This window comes from Psammomys obesus, unplaced genomic scaffold (assembly GCF_907164565.1).
Source record: "Psammomys obesus unplaced genomic scaffold, mPsaObe1.curated_primary_1811, whole genome shotgun sequence".
Taxonomy (NCBI): domain Eukaryota; kingdom Metazoa; phylum Chordata; class Mammalia; order Rodentia; family Muridae; genus Psammomys; species Psammomys obesus.
Genome location: NW_026590062.1, coordinates 11,453,238 through 11,481,086, shown reverse-complemented (window position 1 = coordinate 11,481,086; position 27,849 = coordinate 11,453,238). Strand labels below are relative to the sequence as shown.

Here is a 27,849-nt window from a genome sequence, read left to right as displayed (position 1 = left end):
AAATAGCTATTAAAATGCTTTCTCACTTAAAAAGATTTTTTATTTTATTTTATGTGTGTTTTGCCTGCACATGTGTCTGTTCGTCATGTGCATGCAGTGCCCATAGAGGCCAGAAGAGGGCACCACATCCCCTGAAACTGGAGTTACAGGGGGTTGTTACGTCACTTGTGGATACAGAGTCCTACAAACAGCTGGTGCTCTTAACCACTAAGCCCCCCACCCCTTTTGCTCAATTTTAAGTTGACATTTTTATCAGTAAGTTAAGAATTATGTATTCTGCATCCTAGCCCTTTACAATGTAGATGATATGCAAATATTTTCTAGTGGTTTATTATTATTATTATTATTATTATTTTTGAAACAAAACCAACCTATCTACCTTTTTCCTTCCTTCCTTTTTTTCTTTTTTGGTTTTTCAAGACAGGTTTCTCTGTGTAGCCTTGGCTGTCTTAGACTCGCTTTTGTAGACCAGGCTGGCTTTGAACTCACAGAGATCTGCCTACCCCTGCTTCCCCCAGTGCTGGGATTATGGGTGTACCTGTCTTTATTTTTATACATGTGGCTTTCCATCTTTAACACCATTTGTGTAAGAAAACAAACAAACAAACAAAACCACACATTTCCCCCCCCCAACTGTTTTGTTGTTGTCTTGTTTGTTTTTATTTTGGTTTTCATCAAAAAAGGTGAAATTATTTCTGGACCTTCAATTCTTTTCCATAATCTGTTTGTCCTTATGCCAGCACCACATCTTATTGTTGACTGCCCTTTTGTAGTAAGTTTTGAAGCTAGGAAGTTGAAAGTCTTCCACTTTGTTATTTTTTCCAACTTTTCTTCTTCATCCTTTTTGGTTCTGAGGATCAAACTCAGACTCATGCACATGATAAGCATACAACTGAGCTCTCTGTAGCTTTGACTTTATCATTTTTAATATAATTTTTTATTTATTACAATTTGTTCACTTTGTATCCCAGCTGTAGCCCCACATTCATCCCCTCCAAATCCGGACCTCCTCCCCTTCCATCTGACCCTAGCCTATCAGGTCTCATCAGGACTGTCTTTTGTAGTCTTCCTCTGTGGCCTGGTAAGGCTGTTCCCCCCTCAGGGGGAAGTGATCAAAGAGCCAGCCACTGAGTTCATGTCAGAGACAGCCCCTGTTCCCCTTACTGGGGAGCCCATTTGGAGACTGTTCTGCCATGGGCTACCTCTGTGCAGGGGTTCTAGGTTATCTCTATGAATGGCCCTTGGTTGGAGTATCAGTCTCAGAAAAGACCCCTAGGCCCAGATTATTTGGTTCTATTCTTCTCCTTGTGGGGCTCCAGACCCTTCCAGGTCTTTCTGTCTTCCCAGTCTTTCATAAGATGACTTTATCATATTTTTTTTAAAGTATGTGGCCACACATGTGTGTGAGTGTGGGGCTGTAACATAGATGTGGCATTTTTGAGATCTTACCTAGGAACTTTCTGGAAGGTAGTACCTGGAAGATGGGATATACTCATTAAATATTGAGAGAATGAATGAGTGAACCTCCTTCATAACTTTTTTTTTTTTTAATTGGGTGTGGTGGAACACCTTTAATCTCAATGCTGAAGAGGCAGAGGCAGGCAGATCTCTATGAGTTTGAGGCCAGCCAGGGCTGCATAGTGAGACATTTCCTTTTAAGGGGGTTGCTTTTGAATTGGTCCTAGGGAAAGAACCTTTAAAATATGTGTTTTGGGTTTTAATAACCATCTTTAAATGAACTAAGGATGTGGATTTTGGACAATTAGATCAACAAGTGGGACTGGGAATGTAGTTTAGTTTTTAGAGTGCTTACCTAGCATACATAAAGTCTGGGCTCAATCCCTAGAACTATATAAACCAGAGGTGATAGATGCCTATGATCTCAGCACTCAGGAGGTAAAGGCAAGAGGATCAATAGTTTAAGGGCCACCTTGACTACATGGTATGCTCAGGGCTAGCCTGGGGTTAAAAAAAAATCAATAAATGACCTTGAAGCTGGCATGCTGGGTTCCATGTGGTATAGAATAAGAGGTAGAAGTGGAGTTTTAAGCTTTGGTAATCGCAAAAAAGATTGTAAGAAAAGTTTCATGACAAAATGAGGTGGTTTTCCCTTTTTTATCTTCACACTTGTCTAGATTCTACTGCCTTGGGGTTTTCTGGTTGGTTCTTCAGAGTCCTTATTGGACTTTTTGTTTCGTTTTGTTTGTTTGTTTGTTTGTTTGTTTTGAGACAAGGTCTCTCTATGTAGCCCTGTCTATCCTGAGACTGCCAGGAACCTCCCTGCACCTGGCTCCCAAGTGCTGGGGCTAAAGGCATACGCCACTATGCCCAGCTCTAGCTGGAGTTTTATATTGACTTTCATTGCTTTTATTCTTCTTGGACAATTTTTTTCAAGCCATAGCCAAAGCCCCTCTCTAGATTTGAAGAAAAGGCGGGAATTGAAGTCTTGGGAAAGAGCTTTGAAAGGTGTTATCTGTCATTTGCTCTGCCATTTTCCTGGATGTCTCTGTTAGTTAAGTTTAAGCAGACTCACTTTCTAGAGGTAGGAAGGTGCTTTTGGATGCAAGTCTGCTTTGGAAAGCAAAGGAAGGTAGGTCCCTCTGGCCTTGTTGGCCTTTGACAGCTAATATAACTTTGGACTGAATGTCTTTAGTTTTTCACCAATGACAAGCCCTCCTGCTTGGTTTTTCTCTTACAGGTGGATGCTGTGCTATTCTTCTCTACATCTAACCTAATGCTCCCACTGGCATGTTTTTAGGAATTTATGAATGACCTGTGAGGACACTGGCCCCTGGTAGAAGGAACAAAAGGCACAGTATGGAGAAGGAGGTGCCTTCTGGGCTCTACTCTTCTAGGGGCCTGTGTTCTTGGCATTACTTGCTGCACCTTCAAAATGAGGGCATGTGGTGCTTCTGGTGGACTATGTGGCCCTGTTGCCATACTTTCACTCTGTCCACATCTCCTGCAGGCTTTGAAATCTTGGGTGTAGCATTTGTCTTCTGACTTTAGATGTGTATCTGAAAAATGGGGACAATAAAGCAATTGTCATGGAGTTATCATTAGAAAACTAGATTATATTGTATATAAAATGATGACCACAGTGTTCACAAATCCTGTTCAGAAAATGCCTACCATCACAATTACCTGTCACCATTGTCAACACTGCTGCCCTCTAGGCATTTCTGTTGTTGCTGTTTGGACAGTTGCCAGAGTTTTTAGTTCCACAGTTTATGTGTCATTGTCAAATCCACAAAGCTCTGTGCACTGGTTGTGATATATTTACTTGGTAGAAGACCTAACTTGGCCTGATGTATACAGTGTGAAGGCTGGTGTATCCCACTAAAGATGTGCGCATGGTAGAACTAACAGATCTTGTGTGTGTTTTGGGGAAGCCCAGACTCTTTGCTGTAAGGACAGTAAACTAACTGGTCTTGTATATGTTTCAGGTACCCCAGACTCTCACTGTAAGGACAATGAGAGGAGATCTGTGGGACATTCTGCTACTTGAAGGAAGAGTGACTGGTTGAGTGGGTTAGGCCTCTAGACTGGGGCCCTGCTCATCCTTGTTCCTCCCATCACAGGGGAAATGAGGGTACATGGGCCAGAAAACCTAAAACAGCAAATTAGGGTTCAGAGCAGATAGGTTATCATAGACTTTTCTGTTAGAACTTAGGACTGCGGAGGCCTGACCACTTCCTTGAACGTTATAGGCTGCTAGTAAAGCAGCCTAGTAAAGCATGTCTGTGAGAAGGTAGTGGTTGACAGTGTGGCTGTGTTCATGGAAAGAGGTAAACTTCTTTTCTTCCTACTGTGGATTGGTGTCATAGAAAGCCCCTGAGGTCAGGGGATATTTGTGTGATGGGAGGGGTTCCTTGGCTCTGGCAAGCTGCATAGTAACAGCTCTTCAGCCTGTGGATAGGATTCTTTTTGTTTTTAAAGATAGAATTTCTCTGTATACCTCTGGCTGTCCTGGAACTCACTCTTTAGACCAAGCTGGCCTTGAAATCATAGAGATCTACCTGCCTCTGCCTCCCAACTACCACCATTGCCCAGGTTTGTTTTGTTTTATGGCAGGGGGTGGGGGATAAGATTCTTTGTGAGAGCCAAGTATGACAAACTACAAAAGTTTACTAAGGATAAGCTATTCCTTGAAAAGCGACTTTAAGCATTAAGTGCCAGTTAGGCTAATAGGTTTGAACATGAGCAGTGCCCTTCCTAGAAGAGGGACCAAACTTGTCTTAGTAAACTCATGCTACAAAAGGATGCTTTAGAACAGTGATTCTCAACCTTCTTAATGCTACAGCCCTTTAATTTAGTTCCTCATGTGGTGCTGTCAAACCATAAAATTATTTTCATTGCTACTTCATAGCTGTAATTTTGATACTGTTATGAATCTTAATGTAAATATGTTTTCCAGTAGTCTTAAGTGACCCTTGTGAAAGGGTCACCCCAAAAGTGGTTGCAATGCACAGGTTGAAAACCAGTGCTTTAGACATTACTATCTACCATACTTGTTCTTCCTGTCTCAGAACCTTGGTGGACAGTGGCCCCCAGCAGTTAGCTTGGCAGGTACACCATGCCTCTTGGGTTTAGCAGAGGATCAGGGTCTGGAGACTAGAGGCAAGAACTGTAGCTGCTTGCTTTACTGTTGAGCACTGCTTTATTTTTTATCTAGTCTCTGTTTTCTACCATGTCACAAGAAATGATACATTTGAAGACAAGTTTTGGGGTTGAGGCTCTGAAGTCAGAGTGCGCTCTTTAGGGTACTGCCCAATTCTCCTGGGTATCTGGGTGGCAAGGTATCTCATGGTCTTATTGTGTTGCATGTGATCCCTGTGATGTCAGCTCTTCTATGCCTTCTCTCAGAGGAACAGCCAGAATAAGACAAGTGCTGGGACCCTGAGCTTCCCTAAAAGTGTGTGAACTGGTCCTGTGCAGTGTGTTTCTCAGCTGAGTTCGGAGGATAGAGGGCTGGTGTTCTGGCGCAGGTATCAAAGGAACACTGTGGCCTGCTGCTCCTTTCCTAGGAAGTATAGTGGGCAAGAAGAGGTCAGAGCGGCCAGTAGGTCCCAAACTCTCTGGAGCCAGGGTGATTCTTATGGTATAGTTACCTAAATCTGTGCTAGAAGAGGGCTTAAAACTACAGGCCTTTAATCATAGTTTTGGAGACCAGAAGTTCGAGATCAAATTTGTTCCAAAGGTTCAAGTTGAGGACCCTTCCTTGCTTCTGTCTTCTGATGTTAGTCTGTAGCCCTTGTTATTCCTTGGCTTGTAGAAGGACGCCAGTCACCTGGTTCTTTCCCCTGTGTCTTCATATGTGCTCCCACTGTACATGTCTCTTTCAGAAGTTTACCTGTCATGCAGTTTGAACTTACCTGGCTTACTTTCCTTTAACCTAGTTGCCCTGAATCCCATCCCAATATGGTCATTTTCTGAGGTACCACAGTTGCCATCTTCAGCATCCCTTGCTTGGATACACAGCTCAACCTGATAGCCTCTTCTAGGTGCTTGGCTACCCCTGAATCCTCCCATCTCACTTGTTCCATCTGTTCTCAACCAGAACCGGGTGGTGGGTCGGCCTAAGGGCAAGTTGGGCCCGACCTCAGCGGTGAAGTTGGCTGCCAACCGAACAACAGCAGGAGCTCGCAGGCGCCGGACGCGATGCCGCAAGTGCGAGGCCTGCCTGCGGACGGAGTGTGGAGAGTGCCACTTTTGCAAGGACATGAAAAAGTTTGGAGGCCCCGGGCGCATGAAGCAGAGCTGCATCATGCGGCAGTGTATCGCGGTGAGTGCACAGGAGGCACAGGTGGGGCTCCTGCAGGGTTTTGGACCTTTCTGCTCCCAGCTTCCTAGTCTGACCTGCCCCTGTCCTACCCTAGAGGAGTTCCCTGTGGGATGAGGGAGTTGAGGTGCTGCTCTTTCCAGCTGCCCTTAGCTGTACTGGGGCAGCCTTGCCATGTTGTCAGACACCTATTTGTTAACTGGTGGTCTATAACTCTTCCCTTCTTGAAATGGCTGAGTACTTTGAAGTCCCTTTTATTAAAGAGGGCAGAGCAGCGTCTTGACTGACCCTGTGACCCCTGTTACCAACATTTAAGTTCCAGTTCATGATGATTCTGGGCCCTTCTTTCCTGTCCTTTCTTCATAGTCAGAAGTTTGGGTGGAAGGTCAGTTTTGTCCTAGACAAGGAGAGGTAATATATGGCAGGGTGGAGCTGGGTCCATGGAGAAGTTGGCCAGCTCCCCCAAACACTCCATGCTTCTCTTACAACCTGATACAGTGCTGGGTTCAATTTTAGTTCCTTCCTGCACACACTCTTAGACTTTGCATTCCCTGAGGACCCAGTGGTCTTCTTCCTGTCCCCTTAAAAAGTTGCCTTAGTTGGAGTAACCAGATTCTTCCACCCTGGCGAACTGGTCCATGAGTCCAACATGATATTAGGTGAGTGAGTTCCTTTTCCATGAATGCTGTTGTTCCCCAGTCCCTAAGCTTTGGGTACCTTCTCCTTCTCTCTTATGTTCATACCAAGTTGTTCTTTGTTACTTGTGGTCAGAAAATACATATCATAAAATGTGCCAACTTATCCATTTTTTAAGCTTATGGTACATCAGTGTTAATTTTGTGCACATGTCTGTGCAGCTGATCTAGATAATAGGTCATTTTGATATTCCAAACCATTTTTTCCCGGTTTTTTAAGAGTTTTTTTTTTTTTTTTTTTTTTTAATTAAGTGTGGTTTTTTCTTTTTTTTTTTTTTTAAGATTTATTGATTTTATTATGTAAACAATGTTCTGCGTGCATGTTCACCTAAACGCCAGAAAAGGGGACCAGATCTCATTATAGATGATTGTGAGCCACCATGTGGTTGCTGGGAATTGAACTCAGGACCTCTGGAAGAGCAAGCAGTGCCCTTAACCTCTGAGCCATCTCTCCAGCCTAGCTTCTAAGAGTTTAACCACTATAGATAGCATGTGTTTGAGAAATTGGTCAGGTTTGTCATTTTATGAGTAGTTTATTTCACTTACCATAATGTGCTCAAAGATAATAATATTATATGCCTGACAGAATTGTTTGAGTTTGAAATTTTTGTATGCTTATTTGTTTACTGTGCCCATGGTATTTCTTTGTAGCCCTTTTGGCATCAAACTCATGGCAGTCCTCTTGTACCAGCCTCCTACATGTGATGATAGGTGTGTGCTAACGCACCTGGCTAATTTGTTAATTTTGACACTAGGTGTATAACACACCTTTTTGTTTTTGTTCTCTGGTTATGGCTACTGGAGTTGTTTCTACCTATTGCCTCTTGTGAATAATGCCGCAGCGAACATGAATACTTGAATACCTTTTTCAGGTCTGGCCTCTGTGGGCAGAAGTGGAACTGTTGGATCATAATGATTCTGTTTTTCTAGCTTTTGAGTAATCTCCATAGTGGTGATACTGTTTTACATTGCACGAGAAGTGTAGAGATTCTGTTTCCCCACATTTTTGCCCACATTACTTTCTTGAGTTTTCTGTTCTTTTTTTTCTAATAGGTATTGGGTAGTATCTCACTGGTTTTTAATTTGTATTGCACTAATAATGATTGATGTTGAACATCTTTTCATGCACTTGTTAGCTATTTATATATCTTCTTTCAAGTCCTTTGATCATTGTTCAGTTGGATTTTTTGGTCTTTTGTTTTGGTAGGTTGTAGAAATTTTTTATATTCTGCATATTATCCCTCAAAATCAAATTCAAGTTATTTTTGTTTACTTTGTCTTACATGTATGATCATTTTTGCCAGCATCTATATACACCATGTGCATGCATTGTATGAGTGTTTTGCCTGTGTATGCCTGATGCCCATAGAGGTCAGAAAAGGGTATCAGGTCTCCTGGGACTAAAGGTACAGGCAGCTGTGAGGCACCAAGTAAATGGGTGCTGGGAATTGAACCTGCATCATGCCTTTATCTCAGCACTCAGGAGGCAGTCAGATCTCTGATAGTTCAAGGGCAGCCTGGTTTATATAAGAATCCCAGGACAGCTAGGCCTATGTAAAGGCCTATGCCTTTAGTCCTTTTGTTTCTGAAATTGTGAAGTATCAGACATCACACATACATCCAAAAAGAATATGAAGAGAGTGATTATTCTGTTGTATTAAATAAAAAGGTGGGCTATATAATGTTTATTATTATTTGCCCTAATAATTATTGTGGCAGTATTATTTAACCCCCTATCACAATCAAATAGGACGTAGACACCTGTTAGATTTCATAATTGCTTTGGGCTGGGCAGATATTTCTACCTAGGCTATCTCAATAACATCCCCATCCCCTCCCATCCCCATCCAATGCCATCTGCCTTAACCATTCCTATCTGGGCTACCTTCCATCCATAATCTTATAAATACTTGCTTTTATTCTTCATCTGGGCCTTTCCACACCCTTATTGTAGTCCTTCCTCTCGGCCCACGTGGTTCCTTCTCCACACTAACCCATCGTGGTGTCCTCTTTTCTTCTCTCTTCCTGTCCGTCAGTTTCCCGAAGCCCCAGAAAGTTAGCCACCACACCTACCCCATTCTGCCCTGCCCAGGTAGAGGCCATTTAATCATCCAATCAGGTATAATGTCTTAGGATGTTTTACACAACAAGGATAGGTGTACCCAGGGAGTAACCAGATCTTGAGGGCCAGTAACTAGCATCAATATACAAGCATCAGACCAACCTCCAACATTATTCTCTATAAGGTACAGAAGGGTGTGGGATGAGGAAACAGCCGCTACTGTGGTATTTGGGAAAACAAAGACCACTCACTGAAATGCAAGGAAAAGATGTGTTCAGGCGTGATCTGAAGCAGTGGTTCTTGGAGGATAAGAAAGGCAGAAAGAACCCTGAGGTGAACAAGGTCAGAGAAGCTGAACAGGAAACTGTTAACCTGCAAGAAGATGAGGGCATCTAAAGCAAGGAACTCTGTGTGGTGTGAATAGAGTAGGGCCAGGCTTGGTGGAACAGGTCATGGAAGCAAAAGGAAGGTCTGAGGTTAGAGACTGATTCTGAGGCAACAGAGGTAAATTACTCAGAAATCCTGGCGTGGAGATGAGCTTGGACAACAAGGAGGATATCTGTATAAGAAGCCATATGAAGACAGGGAGCCTAAAGGAAGGGGCAGGGCATATGGGTCACAGGTGGGTAAAGGTTAGTGGCTGGGGCAAGAGGACTGACAGAAGTGTGAGGCCAGCCTGTTCTGAATGAAGCAACTGCCAGATCAGTCTGAACTACAGAATGCAGTGTCGGTTAAAAAAAAAAAAAAAAAAAAGTTAAGCCAATTCAGGAAGCCGTGTGTGCAAGGGAAAGCAGAAGACACAAGAGTAAGACCCTGTTAACAAGACTGCTCAAGGAGATGCTTACAGGCAACTACAGAGATAAGATGGCACACTGTACAGGATTCCTGTATCTTCCCACCTGTGCAGATAGTCATGGGTCACTTGAAGTGTGCTAAGCTCTAGGTGACAACTGTGCTCAAAAGCAGCAGTTTCTACAGACAGGCTCCTTAAAATTGAGGGTTGTTTTGTTTGTTTGTTTTTTGAGAGTAGGTCTCGCTGTATAGCATTGTCTGGCCTCCAACTCATTGAGATCCATCTGCCTCTTGAGTGCTAGGAATAAAGGTGTTTGTCACCATACCCAGTGTCACAAAGACTTTTTAACTTATCTGTGAAACATATGTATCCCAGATTATTTTGAGGCCCTTGTGAAGCACTTTCATTTAAACTGATGATATTTCCCCTGTGTATCAGGCACTAATTGGCACAGAAAGGTGGGAGATCTGCCTTGGCCTCTGACCTCACTGTGTATCATCATGTATAGCAAGACCCAAAATACATGATCTTAAGGAAATAAAAAGATCCGAGAAAATTCCTGATTATCTTTGTTGTTTATTATTGCTGTATTTAAAATTACAATTAGAAATTTTAAAATGTTTTATGTTCATTTTTAAAATAAGCATATTCACAAATGACACGTTTTTATGAGAGCCAACTCCATATTTTCAAAAATTAAAGTAGTAAGGGGAAAGAGTGGCATTGTTGCATGTTTCTGTAAATCTCTTGTGTCTGGCTTATTAGGACTTGTATTTTCATATCTGCTTCTACGTATGTTAGATATATTGATTTGGTTAGAGAATGAGGAAAAATCCAGCCTCCCACAGACACTTGAGCAAGGGAGGAACATGCTAATTGCTTCTGCAGATAAGCCTGGGTTCTTTCAAGAGCCATCAGAATCTCACAAGTGGCAGCTTCTTTTTCTTTTCTTTTATTTGCTTGTTTTCAAAACAGGGTTTCTCTGTGTAGCCCTGGCTGTCCTAGAACTCACTGTGTAGACCAGGCTAGCCTAGAATTCAGAGATCCATTTGCCTCTGCCTACTGAGTGCTGGGACTAAAGGATTGAGTCATCGTTGTCCTGGCAACATCTAACAACTTCTACTCCTTCTTCCTCCTCCTCCTTCTCCTCTCTCCCTCCTTTTCTTCCTCCTCCTTTTTTAAGATTTATTTATTTTATAAATGAGTGCTCTAACTCATGTACACCTGTTTGCCAGAAGAGGGCATCAGATCTCAGTATAGATGGTTGTGAGTCACCACGTGGTTGCTGGGAATTGAACTCGGTACCTCTGGAAGAGCAAACAGTACTCTTAACTGCTGAGCCATCAGTCCAACCCCTGTTAACTTCTTAAAGTTAGTTGCAAAATGGAATCTGAAATTGTAACAATCAGCTTTTCATACTGTTACATTAAAAGTTATCAGCCTTCCCCTTGCTTCTGCAGTTATGCTTATAAACACTGGTGACTGAGGCCATTTCCCAAAGATTGCAATGTACTCTAACCATCTGCACATAAATCACATTTGATAGTATTACCATCATTCTGATAAAAAAGCCTTTTCCTGGCCATGGAGGGACTACCAGGTGAAGGAAAACTTCATTTACACTTAGAAGATTCATGATTTTCGTCATTTGTATCAATTGACAAGTTTTTTTTTTTGTTTGTTGGTTTCTTAATAACAGGTTCACTTTTCAAGAAAATACAACAGCAGCTACTGGTTCTTCTACTCTTTCAAATAAAAATTATGTTCTAAGCTAGACATGTTATCTCCCGGTAGTAGTCTTAGTAACGGGAAGCTGAAGCAGGCAGGTCATGAGTTTCTAGATAGATGCCCTGGGCTACAGTATAAAACCCTGTCTCTAAACAAATAAATAGTAGAAGAAACAAAATAAAATGAAGATGTTTTATGGAGAACCTGGTGGTCAGTTGAGCTCAAAACTTAGTCACATGTACTCTTCCTCTGATAACAGTCCCTGAGCATGGGGAAGTATTGTGTTCATACTTCGTGTGTGGAAAGGATGTGTGTTCAAGGGTTGAGGTTTTTGTAAAGTTAATAATCAAAGACATTAAGTGGAACTAGTGATCTTTTCAGTACACATATGGTCCTGAGTGACTTGGTTATCTGGATGGGAGGCTCAGGCATCTAGTAAAGTAAGGAAGTCCCAACGTTTTTCACCCACCCATGCTTTTGTACTGTTATTGCAGAAGGCAATACAGTACATACCTATCTCTTACTCAAGATAGGTATGGCTCCACAGTCCTCTTTTGGGGTCTTGGGTACTGAGGCTGTGGATTGTGGCTTGATAAAAATGGTAAGAAAAGCTTTAGCCCTCTGTGGACACAATTCTTTCTGATCTTTTCCAAGTGGGAAGCCTTGCCTGACTTCTATCTACACTTAAATTTGTCTGTATAAACAAAATGTTCTTCCCTTTGTCTGCCTCATTCCTCCAAAAGCTAAGCTCAAGATAGAAGAGATTTTTATCTGTTTTGTTCATTGCTGTATTCCTAGTTCTTGTGCTTGGCACTGGTAGTATGAAAACTGGTTGAAAATTCGCCATTACCAGCTTCCTGATTCCTGACAGGCCTAGTCCCCAGTGAGGTCTGTCTTTACTCCTTGATGACTTGCATGTTTCTTGGGTCCTCAGCCAGTGCTGCCCCACACCGCTGTGTGCCTTGTGTGTGGCGAGGCAGGGAAGGAGGACACGGTGGAAGAGGAAGAAGGCAAGTTTAACCTCATGCTCATGGAGTGCTCCATCTGCAACGAGATCATCCACCCTGGATGCCTTAAGGTAGCATCCCTAAGGGCCCTGGATATCCCCCCCCCCATGCTTCAGGGCCTGATTCTGATGTAGCAGCTGGGTTCCCGCCTTAGAGACTGCTGCTCCAGTGGTAAGGATACACAGGTGGCATACTGAGCTCCTAGAGGACCCTCATTCTAGGGCATTCTCTTTTAGGAATAACTCCAGGGCAGCAAGAGTTCGAAGTAATAACTGAGTGAATAAATTCCTTCTGAACACCTGGTACCTCAGAACCATAACAGGGTCCAAACATCTTAGGAGATAGAAAACAAGGATCCTTTCTCCTATTTTCTGTGAGAAAAGGACCTGGGCCAGGGAGGGCGGGTCCTAAGGGTGGTTGCTCTCCTGTACCTCTGCACTAGGAACCGGTTCTTGTGATATGCTAGGACAGGACTGCCTTCTGGGTGACCTCTGTGCCTGCCTGGCTCAGGCAGCTGATTCCACCTTGGAAGGGAAGAACACATTCTATGCTGCCACATGTCTCTGTCCCAGGAGAATGCATTCATATTTGGGCTACAAGGGGTGAGGGGCTTTGTTTTGGCCCTTGTTTCCTCATCACACCCACCTGAAGGTGCTTATCCATGGCTTTGGAATCCAGCCTCCCCTGGTAATTACTGCTTTACTACTTCTCCAGTGCTCAGCTGAGTTAAATAACACAACCAGGATGGTGGATTCTTTCTTTTGGCTAGGTGCAAGATGCATCCAGCTTTGGGGGAGGGATGTAAATGCTGAGGCTGACTGTGCCTTAAAGAGACCTTATATCCTTGTGGACCCTCTGGACTCCCTTTTTTATGCCCACTAAGACCTGTCCTGTTCTTGCAGATTAAGGAATCAGAGGGTGTGGTCAATGATGAGCTTCCCAACTGCTGGGAGTGTCCGAAGTGTAACCATGCCGGCAAGACCGGGAAAGTGAGTGCGGACTCCAAGTCCGTGGTTGGGTCGGGTTGGCAGAAAGGGATGGGCTGGACCTTGCCACAACCAACCTATCCCTGGTTGTCAGTCAAGTGGGGTGCAGTGGGCTGGGAAAAGAAGAGCAAGTTCAAAGATATACAGTTGGATTGTTCTTCTTTCTTTTTGGCCTACAAGCAAAAGCGTGGCCCTGGCTTTAAGTATGCCTCCAACCTGCCCGGCTCCTTGCTCAAGGAGCAGAAGATGAACCGGGACAACAAGGAAGGGCAGGAGCCTGCCAAGCGGAGGAGTGAGTGTGAAGAGGCTCCCCGACGCAGGTCAGATGAGCACCCCAAGAAGGTGCCCTCAGATAGCATCCTACGCCGAAAGTCTGATGATGTGCACCTGAGAAGGAAGCGGAAATATGAGAAGCCCCAAGAGCTGAGTGGACGCAAGCGGGTAAGAACTGGGAGGCCCTGGGCATCAAAAGGGTGGTGTGGCGGGTCTTAGGTGTGGGGTGTGGGGTGGGGACCAGGGAAGGTTAATGGGTAGAACTCAGGATCCTGGCCTCTTAAGAGCTGCCCTGAGCAGGTCACCCAAATCCTGAGAGCCTGGCCCAAAAGAAAGAGAAAAGCCAGCGAAGTCACTCCTCTTCCCACCCCCTTTAGGCCTCGACGCTTCAAACGTCCCCCGGTTCCTCCTCTCACCTCTCGCCGAGGCCCCCTCTAGGCAGCAGTCTCAGCCCTTGGTGGAGATCCAGTCTCACTTACTTCCAGCAGCAGGTGCTCCCACGCCCCACCCTCCTGAGGCCCTGGGGACTTGCAAGTCCAGGCTGTCCTCCTCTTCACTCCCCAGTACCCCTGGTGATGCTCCTGTGGCAGACCTGAGAAGTTCTGTGAGGTTGAGAAACTTCTGTTGGTTGGGGAAGCTGCAGCTGGGAAGGTCCTGGTCTCCCCCCCACCCCCAACCCCACTTTGCTAATGGGCCTTGCCACAAGGTGGCACCTGGAGAAGCTCCTGGCTTAGGCTTGTTTAGGGATGCCCCCTGCCTGGTCTCCAGTTCAGGGCTCCCTCAGCCGTGGTGCTGCTGTTAGTGGGAAACTGCCATTTGTGATCTGTCTCTGGTGGGAGGTCAGCTGGGTGGGAACAATTAACCATCTTCCATTATATCTATCATTCTCTGGGAAAGCAACAGGCAGAATTATGCTGTCTGTTAGTCAGATTGAAAGGCATGGCTTTGTGGAAAGATGTCCTTCTAGCCCTTGCTGAAGAGATTGCACTTGCAGTGTGGTGTGGTATAAAGGGGACCATCTTTCTCCAGTCCAAGAACAAGCTCTGTATCCTTTCTTCCCTATGACAGCTAAAACCTGGCAAAGAAGATAAGCTTTTCAGGAAAAAGGTACCATCTTCCCTTCTCTCATGTACCTGCAGCCCACTTTCAGCTGTCAGAGCTGTAGGCAACACAACCAGTGGCCTTTGTATATCCCATAATAGAGTCTGGGGTGGGTGCTGCCCCGAACTGTATGGGTTAATCACAGGCCACCCATCAGCACCCCTTTCTCTCTCCTGCAGCGGCGTTCCTGGAAGAACGCTGAGGATCGGCTGGCACTGGCCAACAAGCCCCTTCGGCGCTTCAAGCAGGAACCAGAGGACGATCTGCCTGAGGCACCTCCTAAGACCAGGGAGAGTGACCAGTCACGTTCCAGCTCACCCACTGCTGGGCCTAGCACTGAGGGGGCTGAAGGCCCAGAAGAAAAGAAAAAGGTGAAGATGCGCCGGAAACGGCGCCTTCCCAACAAAGAGTTGAGCAAAGAGCTAAGCAAGGAGCTCAACCATGAGATCCAGAAAACAGAGAGTACCTTGGCCCATGAGAACCATCAGCCCATCAAGTCAGAGCCAGAGAGTGAGAATGAGGAGCCAAAGAGGCCCCTAAGCCACTGCGAACGCCCCCACCGCTTCAGCAAAGGGCTCAATGGCACTCCTCGGGAGCTTCGGCACCCACTGGGACCTGGCCTGCGCAGCCCACCTCGTGTTATTTCCCGACCCCCACCCTCTGCATCCCCACCCAAGTGCATCCAGATGGAGCGTCATGTGATCCGGCCGCCACCCATCAGCCCCCCACCTGACTCGCTGCCCCTGGATGATGGAGCAGCTCATGTCATGCATAGGGAGGTGTGGATGGCAGTCTTCAGCTACCTCAGCCACCATGACCTGTGTGTCTGCATGCGGGTCTGCAGGACCTGGAACCGCTGGTGAGGAACAATCCTGCATAGGGCTTAGATTGGGGCTCAGGATAGTCTATGGCAGCATAGATTGCTTGAATTGCTAATGGAGGCATCACACCCATTTGCTTTTCTAATATGGGAAACTAAGGACCACATAGAGTTCCTTGTCTAGACTTAGCTGAAGTTAAGTATAAGTGTGCCTGTATTGACTAATTCTAGCCTGACATTTTCCAGTATTCTGGTTTTAGCCGAGTTTCTGATCTTCTATCCTGAACAGGAGGATCCAGTGCCTCCACAGGGGTTGTTAGGTTTGTCCTATAGAAGGCATAGTGAGGCCCAGGGGATATTTTATGGAGAGTACTTGCTAACCTATTCTATATAAGCATGTGGTCATCAACAGAGATGCCCAAATGTGGTCAGGGTGGATTCTTAAGTACATTGTAGAGGGCTGAATCTTAATATAATTAATTATTTATTTTACATGTATGAGTGCTCTATCTGCATGTACACCTGCCCGCCAGAAGAGGGCATCACATCCCAGTACGTGATGGTTGGGAGCCACCATGTGGTTGCTGGAATCAAACTCAGGACCTCTGGAAGAGCAGACAGTGCTCCTAACCACTGAGCTCTCTCTGCAGCCCCCGAGGGCTGAATCTTTTTTTTTTCTTCCCCCCATAAGCCCCTCCCTCCTCCCCTCCTGATCCCACCCTCCCTCCCCTTTCTGCATGCATGCCACTCCCCAAGTCCACTGATAGGGGAGGTTCTCCTCATCTTTCTGATCTTAGTCTATCAGTTCTCATCAAAAGTGGCTGCATTGTCCTCTACTGTGGCCTGATAAGGCTGCTCCCCCCTCAGGGGGAAGTGATCAACAAGCAGGCCAATCAGATTATGTCAGAGGCAGTCCCTCTTCCCATTACTATGTAACCCACTTGGACACTGAACTGCCATGGGCTGCACCTGTGCAGGGGTTCCAGGTCATCTCCACGAATAGTCCTTGGTTGGAGTATGAGTCTCTGGGAAGTTCCCTGTGTTCAAATTATCTTGTTCTGTTGCTCTCCTTGTGAAGTTCCCGTCCCCTCCAGCTCTTACTATTTCCCACTTCTTACCTAGAATTCCATTCACTCTGCCCATCAGTTGGCCATCAGGCTCAGCATCTGCTTTGTGTGGACAGGCCGAGGGCTGAATCTTAAAGGAACTTCCTCCTTGAGGATGGCAAGTGGGGTTCTCCAGGTGAGACGCCAACTCTGCTGATTTTCCCTGCCTTGCCCAACTCCCAGGTGCTGCGATAAGCGGTTGTGGACCCGCATTGACCTGAACCACTGCAAGTCTATTACACCCCTGATGCTAAGTGGCATCATCCGGCGACAGCCTGTCTCCCTTGACCTCAGCTGGACCAATATCTCCAAGAAGCAGCTGAGTTGGCTCATCAACCGGTTGCCTGGTAAGGTTTTGGTTAAGGATTCCAAATGTGCAGTAATGATGCCTGGATTGTATCACCCAACTTCTACCCTCATCTCATTTCCTAGGGCTCCGAGACTTGGTGCTGTCAGGCTGCTCATGGATTGCTGTCTCAGCCCTCTGTAGCTCCAGTTGTCCATTGCTCCGGACCCTGGATGTCCAGTGGGTAGAAGGACTAAAAGATGCCCAGATGCGGGATCTCCTGTCCCCACCCACAGACAATAGGCCAGGTGAGCTGCCAGGCTGGGGCTGTACCCCAAGGGGGTCTGTCTCATGGAGATGGGGTGACCAAGACACCCTGTTCAGTTTTGACTACCTGTATCTCCCCTCCCAGATGGTGTATGTACCATCAGCTTTCTCTGGCCTCAGCCCTTTGCTGGAAGACATTGCTTTGGGTTTGAGGGTATGCTCCTAGGTGAGCTGCCTGGGCCCACCCCCCAGCCAAAGCTCAAATGGTACATGTATGAGGTGGGATGACAACAGACAAGGGCAGTGGGGCATTTCTAGGCCAGCTGTGCTATTTTAGGATAAAATTTAGGCTGTGTCTGCATTTTTTTTCTTGGTTTTTTGTTTGTTTGTTTGTTTGTTTTTTGAGTCAGGGTTTCTTTGTGTAGCCTTGGCTATCCTTGACTCTCTTTGTAGACCAGGCTGGCCTTGAACTCACAGAGATCTGCCTACCTTTGTGTCCCTGAGTGTTGGGATTACTCTGATGATTTTTTTTCTTTATTAATGTATGTGAGAGCTCTATCTGCATGAACACCTGCAGGCCAGAAGAGGGCATCAGATCATTGTGTAGATGGTTGTGAGCCACCATGTGGTTGTTGGGCATTAAACTCAGGAACTCTGGAAGAGCAGACAGTGCTCTTAACTACTGAGCCATCTCTCCAGCCCCTAAATTTTCTTAACAGGAAAGACAAGGACCAACTTGGACTCAGTACTGCTAGAATGAAATGTAGTCTTGACAACAATAGATTGAGGACAGATCCTCCAACCATGTTTTTGAAATTCTGATTTCATAAGAGAATCTAGAGATACAAATTCTGATGTGAAAGCTTCTAGTTATTAATGCTGAAATTCTGGCTTGGGGCAGGGTACACTTCATGACCTTGGGCCCTGTACAGTAACAGACCAATAGCAGGACTTGATTTCCCTGTTCAGATTGATGGGTTGCCTCTCTCCTACCTGCCCCAACAGGTCAGATGGACAATCGGAGCAAACTCCGGAACATTGTAGAACTGCGCCTAGCTGGCCTGGACATCACAGATGCCTCCCTGCGGCTCATTATCCGCCATATGCCCCTGCTCTCCAAGCTCCACCTCAGTTACTGTAACCACGTCACTGATCAGTCCATCAACCTGCTCACTGCAGTCGGCACCACCACCAGAGACTCTCTGACAGAGATCATCCTCTCAGGTAAGATGGACCCTATACCTGTGGGACTTCCTAGCATCAGTGGAACAGCTGGGCACTGGCTATTTACTAAGAACTACTGTCTGGTTACAATGCCTAGAAATACAAGTGAATGTTACCACCAACTCTAGAGAGGAAGTTACTGTTAGAATTGTAATAATTCCTATCAAAGAACATTGCTAACATTAGGGAGAGCATATAACTGGTTCCTGATCCAAACTATAGCCTGGGGACATCTCCTGGGTATGAGCAACAAGCTCATGCCTGTAGCCAGAGTGTGGGCAACAGCCATGGGCTGGGAAGCAGGAGCCACTGAATATAGGGTTGACTAATGGAAACCATATTTTTCTGCCTGTGTGTGCCCCTTATGATCCTTCTACCAAGGAGCCTGTTTTAAAAATGAAATTCCTACAGATATTTCCATTATTTATGTCGGTCACATCTTACAGAATCCTTATTCTTGCCATTGTTCTTTGACTGGAGTTGGTTGGTTTTGAAGGATCTGGAGCTTGGTTGCACATGGCAAAGCCATTTGTCCTCAGTCCAGTTAACAGTTGACTAATGTTTAAGGTAGTCTGGATTGGAACTGTTACTTTTATGTGAGACAAAATTTGCAATTAAATAAAAGGGAGAAAGTTGTTCTTTTCTCAAGACATTAAGGGACGCCCTTATCTCACTGTAATTGCATTTGACACAACTGTACTATGTTTTGCTGTTACTTGTCCTTTACTTGCCATGTCCCTGCTACACACCAGGTAAGGTGGGGGGTTTAGACAGTTTGAGATCATTCTGTACCTAGAGCCCTTAGAAGCTATTTCTCCTCATTGTGAAGGTTTGATAGAGGGAATTTCAACACTAACCGGCAAAGAGCTGTGCTGAAGTGAGATTTCACTCCCATATGACACCAGCTCAAAACCTCAGTTGAGACTTGAAGGGTGATAGCTGCTAGCATCTGGTTCTAAGCTCTTAAGTTATACTAAATCTTTCCCTATGTTCTAGTTGTTATGGATGTGTAGTGCATTTCAAGAACTATGTGGGAGTGTGTGTAAATCATCTGCATTTTATTTATCCATCGCAATACACTGAGATCATATACCTACATTCTTTTTGAAAAGCCAGTGGTATTGTAGCTCAAAGTACCCAGAAGACAGAGGCAGTAGCATCTAAATTTCAGTCCTCTACTACACAGCAGGTCAAGGCCATCCTGGGGCACCTGAGAACCTATTTCAAAACAAACCAAAGTTACAACATGTTATGGCATACATTCTATACTTGATCTCTCCTTGTTTTGTACTTCCCTCCCATTAGTATAACTGAATTAATGATAAAGTGCCATAAGATGGCCATGTTCATATGGCTGGAGGATCTGGCACACAGTTGTTGCTGGTGAAGCTGCATTTGATCCTAGACATAAATACCAGGTGCTCTCGTAGATCAGATCGGGCCTCTTTCTGATCCTTACCCCTTGGGCCACCACTAGACCCCAATTTGTCCAGTTTACATTTATGTATTACTAGATAGTGGGCATGTGCTGCCATTTCCTTTCAGATGTCTGTATACAACATAAGGATTAATTACTATTGTACCCTCCTGTTACTCTGACTCTACTTTCCCCCTCTATTTTTCCAATTTTTAAAGTTGCTAATGTTGACCTTAGGATCTTGTACACTTTGGTCACTAATTAAGCCAAATAATGTATTGAGTACACTTCCTGCATGACATCTGAGTTTTGCTAGTTAATAATTGCCTTTTTGGTTTTGTTTAGCTCTGAAGCAAACTGTACAGCAAAACTGAATATCCCGTTAAAACTTACTCGTCACACAGTCAGTTGTTTCTGCAGGACAATGCTCCTACCTCCGGCCTTCCTCCCGCCCTTCAAGTTTCTCTGTAAATCATTATTCCCATCTGGATTTGCTATTATTCAGGAGCCTAACCTACCACCACCCCAGTTCTTGTTTTGGATGCCATCCTTCCTTGCCTCCATATCTTTCTTCTTGGCTGGTCTCTTGTTGGGTGGAGTATATAAAACATTTTTTATTATTCATGTGTAGCTGTTAGTTGAGTATAATAAACCCCTGGTTTGTGACCCAAGTTGCTTCAGGAAGTGAAAGGTTTTCTCCCCTGACTTCTAACTCCCACAAGTGGAGATGAGAATTTAGTGCTTTATCCATTAATTATCTTTTATTTCAGTTTTGTAGAAGTTGTCTTTGTCTCTAACTGTGTGTGTCTGAGTATGGAGAGATGGGGGGAGATGGGAGAGAGTGTGTGTATGAGTTGGGTCCCCTTGAACTGCAATTACAAGAGGTGGTGAGTCACCAAATCTGGGTTCTAGGACCCAAACTCAGGGCCTATGCAACAACAGGCACTCTTTAATTGCTAAGCCTTTTCTCCAATTAAGTGTGTGTGTGTGTGTGTATGTGTGAGTGATATTAGGGAAATAATTGCCATATCTAAAGTCATAAAGATTTTTCTATAATTGTGTATGCTATGTGGTGGTGGGGAATTCAGCTATTCTTTTGTAAGTAGGCTTTCAGTTTTCCCAGCATCATTCATTGAAAAGACTATTCCCCTATTGAAATGTATTTCATGCCTTTGTCAAAAATATTTGCGGGCCCACAAAATGGCATATATTGCCAAGCCTCATGACCCAAGTTTGATCCTCAGGTTCCACATGATGGGAAGGAGAAAGCTAACCATCAAAACTGTCCTTTTGTGTGTGTAGTCACAAATATTTTTAAAAGCTGTTTAAACCAATTTAACTACCCCGGTGTGGGTAGCTCAGACCTTTAATTCTAGCACTCAGGAGTCTGAGGCTACGTGGATCTATATAGTGCGTTTTAGAACAGCCAGGGTTTTGTAGAGAGACTTTGTCTCCATTAATAATTATTATTTTACATTTATTATTATTAATTTAACCATAGAACCTTGATTCTATTCCATTGGTCTCAGAGTCTTCATGATCTTTTCAGGCTGCTTGGGGACCATTACTAAATTTTAGAATGGACTTTTCTGTTTTGCACTACCACTGGGGATTTCACATCTTTGGCAGTATATAGTATCTTAATATTTTGTCTTCTAATCCATGAACTTGGAATGTGTGCCCCCCCCCTTCATATTTGGAATTCTTTTTTAGATTTATGTTACATGTATGTGTAGTATTTACATTATGTGTGTGCCTGGTGCCTGCAGAAATCAGAAAAGGTGTCAGATCCTCTGCCAGGGACTTCTGGGAACCTAATCTAGGTCTTCTTAACCACTAAGCCATCTCTGCACATAAGAAAACTGACAAAAAAGATGCTTCTAAAAAGAATCTCTCCCCCTTTCCAAGAGCCTCTTTTTTTCTAGTTAGCTTCTTAGATGTTCCCCCACTTCTTGAGGTCAATTTTAAGTAAAAATAGGAAAGGAATTTTGCCAGTATTGGGGGTGGGGGAAGAGAAACCCACTCATTTCTATATTCACTGTGACATATGAGGCCCCATGTCGACTAGTCCTTATCTTGTTATCAGTTATCCTTGATAGGGGATCAGGAATGGAGCTCAGTGATAAAGCACTTTTCACAAAACAAGGCCCTGCCAGAATTCTGTCTCAAAACCAAAAACACAAACAGAACCCCACAGTTACCTTTAGAAAGCAAGAGAAGCTTATGACATTGGCATCTAAGAAGTCTTTTTGAAAATGTTTACCATTCAGGGTTAGTGAACTTCATGTTATTTAGCTTATTAGCCATCCAGTTTATTGTTTCCTGTGAACTCCAGGGTAAGGCCAGAAATTTGGGTAAGTTTTTGATAAGGAAATTCCTTGGTAGGTAGTTAGATTTTTGTCTCCCTGCTATGAGGAAAAAAAAAAAAATTCATGATTGTCTCTGGGTGAGGTCATGGTATGCATTGGACAGCATGGCTCCCCCATGTTTCCCTACCACTCCGGGAACCTTTTCAGGATGCACCTAGACCCCCTCTAACTTAACCTTCTCCTTCTCTATTTTTTGTGAATATAAGATTTTTTAATTTTTATTAATTACTTTATTCAGTTTGTATTCCCCCGTGAACACCTCCCTCCTCCCCTCCCAGCCCTATCAACCCTCTCCCTTCTCTACGCATGCCCCTCCCCAAGTCCACTGATTGATAGAGGGGAGGTTTTCCTCTGCTTCTTTCTGATCCTAGTCTATCAGGTCTCATCAGGACTGGCTGCATTGTCTTTCTCTGTGGCCTGGTAAGGCTGCTCCCCCCTTAGGGGGGTATGTATGTATGTATGTATATATATATATATATATTTTTTTTTTTTTTAATTTTATGTGAATTGGTGTTTTGCCTGCATGTATGTCTGTAGGTGTCAGATCTTGGAGTTAGAGTTGTGAGCTGCCATGTGGGTGCTGGGAATTGAACCTAGGTCCTCTGGAAGAGCAATCAGTGCTCTTAACCGCTGAGCCACCTCTCCAGCCCCTAACCTTCTCCTTCTAATAGCTGTTCTGTTCCATTTTTAGAGCATATCTCATTCCTCCGGGGGTTGAGGGAGAATCCGCTGAGTCTCCCACATCTAGACAGGAGGCCTTATAGCTCCTGTCTCTCCCTTGGCCCCTCACATCCAGAGGACTTTGCTGTTCATATGGCACACTGATTTTTTTTTTTTTTTTTTTTTGAGGCCATTTACATCTACATTCTTGTCATGGCAATTACCTTTTTATACCAGTGTGACCAGTATTTCCAGATGACTCCTTTTCCAAGTTGACTTTTGGACAGGCAGCATTCATTGGCCTCTTCAGTGAATCACTTTCACCCAGTTTTTCCAGGCTTAAACAAATCTTGTACCTGGAGATGAAAAGACCCTTCTATCTAGGAAATTGGAAGAGAAGCCTGTCTGTGCAGTCTCTTGTCCATTTTGTGCACTAAGCTTCTTTACAGCCTGGCTCCTCATACCTTCCACAAACAGTACTGCCTACTGCTGGATGATCCCTATGACAGCCTATAGCTAGCCAGCTTTGACTGAAGGTAATAAGGATAAATTAATATCATTTACAAAATAAAAAAAAAAAAGAGCTGTTCAATAAGGGCCTTCACATGACATACCGGTGGGGGGCGGGGGGAGAGAAAGGCAAGAATATGGAATGTGTGCTTTTTTTTAATACCAGCAAAATCAAAATCAACTCTATATAAAGGGAGTCAAAGTAGTTGGCATCATCCTTTGCATCTTTGACTTTTGCAATAAGATTTATAAAGTTGATTAGCAGAGCCGGTTGTTATGGTGGTGCACATCTTTAATCACAGCACTTGGGAGGCAGAGAGACCAGCCTGGTTTACAGAGCCAGTTCCAGGCCAGCCAGGCTACATAGAAGACCCTGCCTGAAAAACAACAGCAGCAATATTTGAGAAATTAGTGTTTTAGAAGCATCTTTGCTAACATTCCCATATTTCTCCCCCTTCAAACTATCCCACCCTCATTTGTCAGTGGCTCAGACTCAGCCTCTTGTGACTGCCTACTCCAAGTGCTTGTATTCCTACTATATTTGAGAGATGCTATCCTGACATGGTGTGAATTACTCATTCAAATGTAGGTACAAGGCTCCTGTTTATAGGATTAACAATGTATAAGTGTTCAGTGTTTTCAAAGAGTTGGCCATTTATTTTATTCAAAAGTGGTAACAGTGATGGTAAAAAAAGGTTTCAAAATTAATACCCCTCACAGGATGCTAACAACCATTTTTTTCATTCATTTGATTCACGCAGAAGTCATTTACCTTGCTTGGTCTCAGTTGAACCCTGATTAGCATTTAAGCCAGTTGATAAGGATTCAGTTCTAAAAGTAGTAGGGCTAAAGAAATATACAGAATGATGAAAGAAAACGCACCTGTAATCCCAGCACTCGGGAGACAGATGGGTCTCCTGCAGGCAGATCTCTGAGTTTGAGGCCAGCCTGCTCTACAAAGTGAATTCAGGACAGCCAGGGATATGCAAAGAAGCTGTCTCAAAAAAAAAAAAAAAGAAAGAAAGAAAGAAAGGGAAGAAAAAGAAAGAGTGAGAAAGAAAGAAAGAAAGAAAGAAAGAAAGAAAGAAAGAAAGAAAGAAAGAAAAGAAAGAAAATGCACAATTGATGTCTACAGGATATAGTAAATTTGTATGTGCATGTACAAATCCTTCAATCCCTTTTAGCATATATTGGTCTTCAGTATAGGCTTCATAGAAATATTCCATATTGAACTGGAGGTAACCTCTTCCCCCCCCCCCCAAAAAAAAAAAAAAAAAAAAGAAAGAAGAAAGAAAGAAAATCCAACCATTTTGTTGACTACAGAGTAATCAGAGAAGGGGACAAAACTTGGGAATATACCCATGTTCCTATCAAACAAGCTCCTAAACACATTCTGACCTTCTTTGTAAACAGACACACTTGCTCTTTGTATGTGACTAGAGATAGCCCTGTGGTACAAGTGTTTTCGATAGAACCTGACTTAGGGGAAGAAAGGGGGCAAGGGATGGACAGTGTTGCAAACAGAACCTTATGTCTTCACATTCCTGGCAAAAATACATTCCTTTTCAAAAATACATTAAGCTTTGCAATTGATAGCTGAAATTATCCCCACTTTGGGGACATCAAAGGCTAGAGGTGTGTGACATCTCTACTACTGGACCCCTGAAGTAGAGTCTTGGGCTCTGTGTCTTCTGTCCTTCATATTGTTTCTTCTTCCTTGCAGACTGCAATAAGGTCACTGACCAGTGCCTATCCTTCTTTAAACGCTGTGGAAATATCTGTCATATTGACCTGAGGTACTGCAAGCAAGTCACCAAGGAAGGCTGTGAGCAATTCATAGCAGAAATGTCTGTGAGTGTCCAATTTGGGCAAGTGGAAGAAAAACTTCTACAAAAACTAAGCTAGTTCCAGGACAAGTGTGTAAATATGAAGGGTTGGAGGAACACAGCCGGGGAGGGGGAAAGACTGCAAAAACAAGTGGGCTTATATTTCCCTTTGGAATCTGGAACAAGAGAATACAAGACACAGTTCTGTTTTCCAAGTCTTGCCAAGGGAGAAGCCGTTCAACCACCCATTTGGGTTTGAGTGAGCCAGATGTTTTCTCTGCTCTTTCTGCATCAGAACTGCACTGCTTTCTGGACCATTTCTAAGGTGGCCTTTAGAAGACATTCCAGTTGGAAAGGAAGATGAGCTTTGGAGAAATCCTCTTAGAAGCCTGAGCTAGTGTTTTTGTGTTGGTAGTTTTTGTTTGGGGCAGCTTGTTCCTTGCAATGCTGAGGCTTCTGGTGTCAACTTAGAGTGGACCACACACACCATCTGCAGCCGTCTTGACACATTTTGTTTAGTTGGTTTTGTTACATCTTACATTATGCAGAACTATTTTTGTATAAATTGTTTAAAATTATTTATGCAAGATTTGAATGCATACCAGTGTTTTTATTATTTAGACTGCCAACTTTTCCTTCAGGTAGGAGAAAACTTAACCTGTACTTCATCAACATAAAACCCCAATCTACAGATGTGCCCAGGTGTGACAGGGGGCTATGACCTTCCACTTAAAAGCATGTTTAACTGGATGCTGAGAGCCCACTTTGTATGTCAAGAAGTTACACAAGCATGTTGTGGAATAAGCGTAAAGTACAGTCCAGGTAAAACACCTTGCCAATAGAGAGTTCACTTTTTCCTCAAGATTTTACAATGCAGATTTCAGCCTTTACACTCAAGAGGGTATTGCTCCAAGCATGAGCTCTTGTATTCTACCTATATAGATCTAATTTATACCATGAATCAAGTAAAATAAATGTGCCCACAGCCTTCCTTTCCTTTTTCCCCTCCTTTGAAGTGTTCAGTTAAGTTGGTAACCTTGCTATTTTCTAGTTGTCAAGTTCTGCATCCATAAGTGCCATTGATGTACGGTGGTGTTTCTTAGCCTTTCCCTTATGCAGTTTTACCTTTGTTGGATTTGTATAAACAGTTGTACAAAAAAAATCCACGCTTGGTGTTTGAGGGTTTCTGTTTTATGAGAGGGTCGAAAATTTAATTGGAACGCCCAGGGTAAACGGACTCTTAACAAAATGGACCCCAAACTATGTCATCTTAGAAATGCAGCAGCCCTGATATACAAATTTTTTTTCTCCTATTGAAAGATCTGTTTCTAACTAATAAAGGTATTGGGGAAAAAACTATGTTACAGTGATGGCCACCTGTGGGTATTAGGAGCAATGGCTCACCTGTTTGAATGAGATGTCTCCTACTGCACCTGTACAAAAGTAATCTTCTTGCATGGCCACTGTCTATCTTATTCTTCTACTGCAGTGATAAACTGCTGTGACCAAAGCAATTTATAAAAGAAAGTTTAATTGAGCTAATTTATGATGATGGAGGGGGAGAGAGGTAGAGCAGTTATCAGCTGAGAGCTCGTGTATCTTGATTAATCCACAAGCAGGAGGTGGGAGAGAGGTACACTGGGGATGGCAAGTCTTTCTGAAACCACCTTCAGTGGTTTTATCCACCTTCGATTTGTTGGCCTTCGTTCACTCACCTCTCCAAGATCATGCCTCCTTACCCTTCCTAACAGGTCCACCAACTAGGGACCAGGTATTCAAACATGAGCCTATAGGGGACCATCTCATTCAAACCATCACAACTACTTAGCATACTCTTTCCTACAAATCACAAATGTAGAGGCCACACAGGTGCCCTACCCATACCTTCAACTCAAGGAAGTTGAATTCTGTGCAGTGACCTTAGGCCTGGGGGTTAAAAGGCTAAGACATTAGATTTTGGGGTTACAGAACATTTTAGACAGTTCTAACTTTATATTCATGTATAGAAATAACTCTAAAGATGGATAAGATAAAGACCTTGGCCCTGCAAGACAAGCCCTTTCTACCAACACTCTAGTTTTAAAAGAGCTCATCTAGAACTATTAATCCTTACCTTTTTTGACTCAAATTCTAAGACAGTGGCTTCTATGTTTAACTCTCTTAAGACTTGTTAACACTGTTTTTTACTTGTAAAAAAAAGTAGCTGACTCTACTGACCTGTAGATGCAAAGATCATTTCTATGGTAGTTTTACTTCTTTGAATCTCCAAAAAGACAGCTGCACCCTGATGTTTAGAAAAGCCATCTTCTCCCCTGAGAACTGCTTTTGGGTAATTTTTTTCTCCCACATAAACAGTCCCTGCTAAGAATCTGATTTCACATCACCATAGGCACACAGCAGAGCAAAGACATAATACAGCTCCAAACGAGTACATCTCTCAAGAAGTACTGAACCACCAAGGAATACTATATTCCAAAACAAACCTGTAGTCTCTATAGAATTTTCTAAATTACATTTATTTATATATGTGACGTGCATGCATCTTGGCTCACATGTGGTGCTACTTAAGGAAGTTGATTCTTTCCTTCCACTGTGTGGGAAATTAAGCTTGAACTCTGGTCATGTGAAGCATGGCAAATGCCTTAACCTATGGAGCCATCTCAACAGCCCTCGCTATAGTTTTAAACAAGCTTCAGATGAAGCCAGCCTAAACCACACATTACTAACAGGTGCTTCAAGATGACACACCACAGCAGTAAAGTAGTAGAACGACCACAACCTATGCTATGGTCTATCTGAGCTTCCAAATCCAAATGTGAGCACCAGTCCATCAAGGGAACCTGACGTTTACAGAGGAAGATATAATGTGGCTCAAATTATATTCTTTTCTACTGTGAAAACAAGAACAAGATTTCAGTGCATTCTGTTGTGAACCTT

At 43.8% G+C, this 27,849-nt stretch overlaps 1 protein-coding gene across 5 annotated transcripts in view; it reads left to right on the top strand.

The window, feature by feature from the left end:
- The window catches only part of Kdm2b (lysine demethylase 2B), a 119,945-nt gene extending 93,515 nt beyond the window's left edge, over positions 1-26,430 (top strand). For 4 of the 5 annotated variants that reach the window (XM_055605998.1, XM_055605999.1, XM_055606002.1 and 1 more), the window contains 11 exons: positions 5,561-5,785; positions 11,995-12,138; positions 12,970-13,056; positions 13,234-13,494; positions 13,704-13,817; positions 14,395-14,433; positions 14,607-15,286; positions 16,537-16,700; positions 16,786-16,947; positions 17,912-18,130; positions 24,810-26,430. In XM_055605998.1, the coding sequence (XP_055461973.1) occupies positions 5,561-5,785; positions 11,995-12,138; positions 12,970-13,056; positions 13,234-13,494; positions 13,704-13,817; positions 14,395-14,433; positions 14,607-15,286; positions 16,537-16,700; positions 16,786-16,947; positions 17,912-18,130; positions 24,810-24,991 (2,277 nt within the window). In that variant the 3' untranslated portion in view covers positions 24,992-26,430. The remainder of the gene's footprint in view (positions 1-5,560; positions 5,786-11,994; positions 12,139-12,969; positions 13,057-13,233; positions 13,495-13,703; positions 13,818-14,394; positions 14,434-14,606; positions 15,287-16,536; positions 16,701-16,785; positions 16,948-17,911; positions 18,131-24,809) is intronic. The other variant, XM_055606001.1, reaches the window with a different exon arrangement.
- The last annotated feature ends 1,419 nt before the right edge of the window (positions 26,431-27,849 follow it).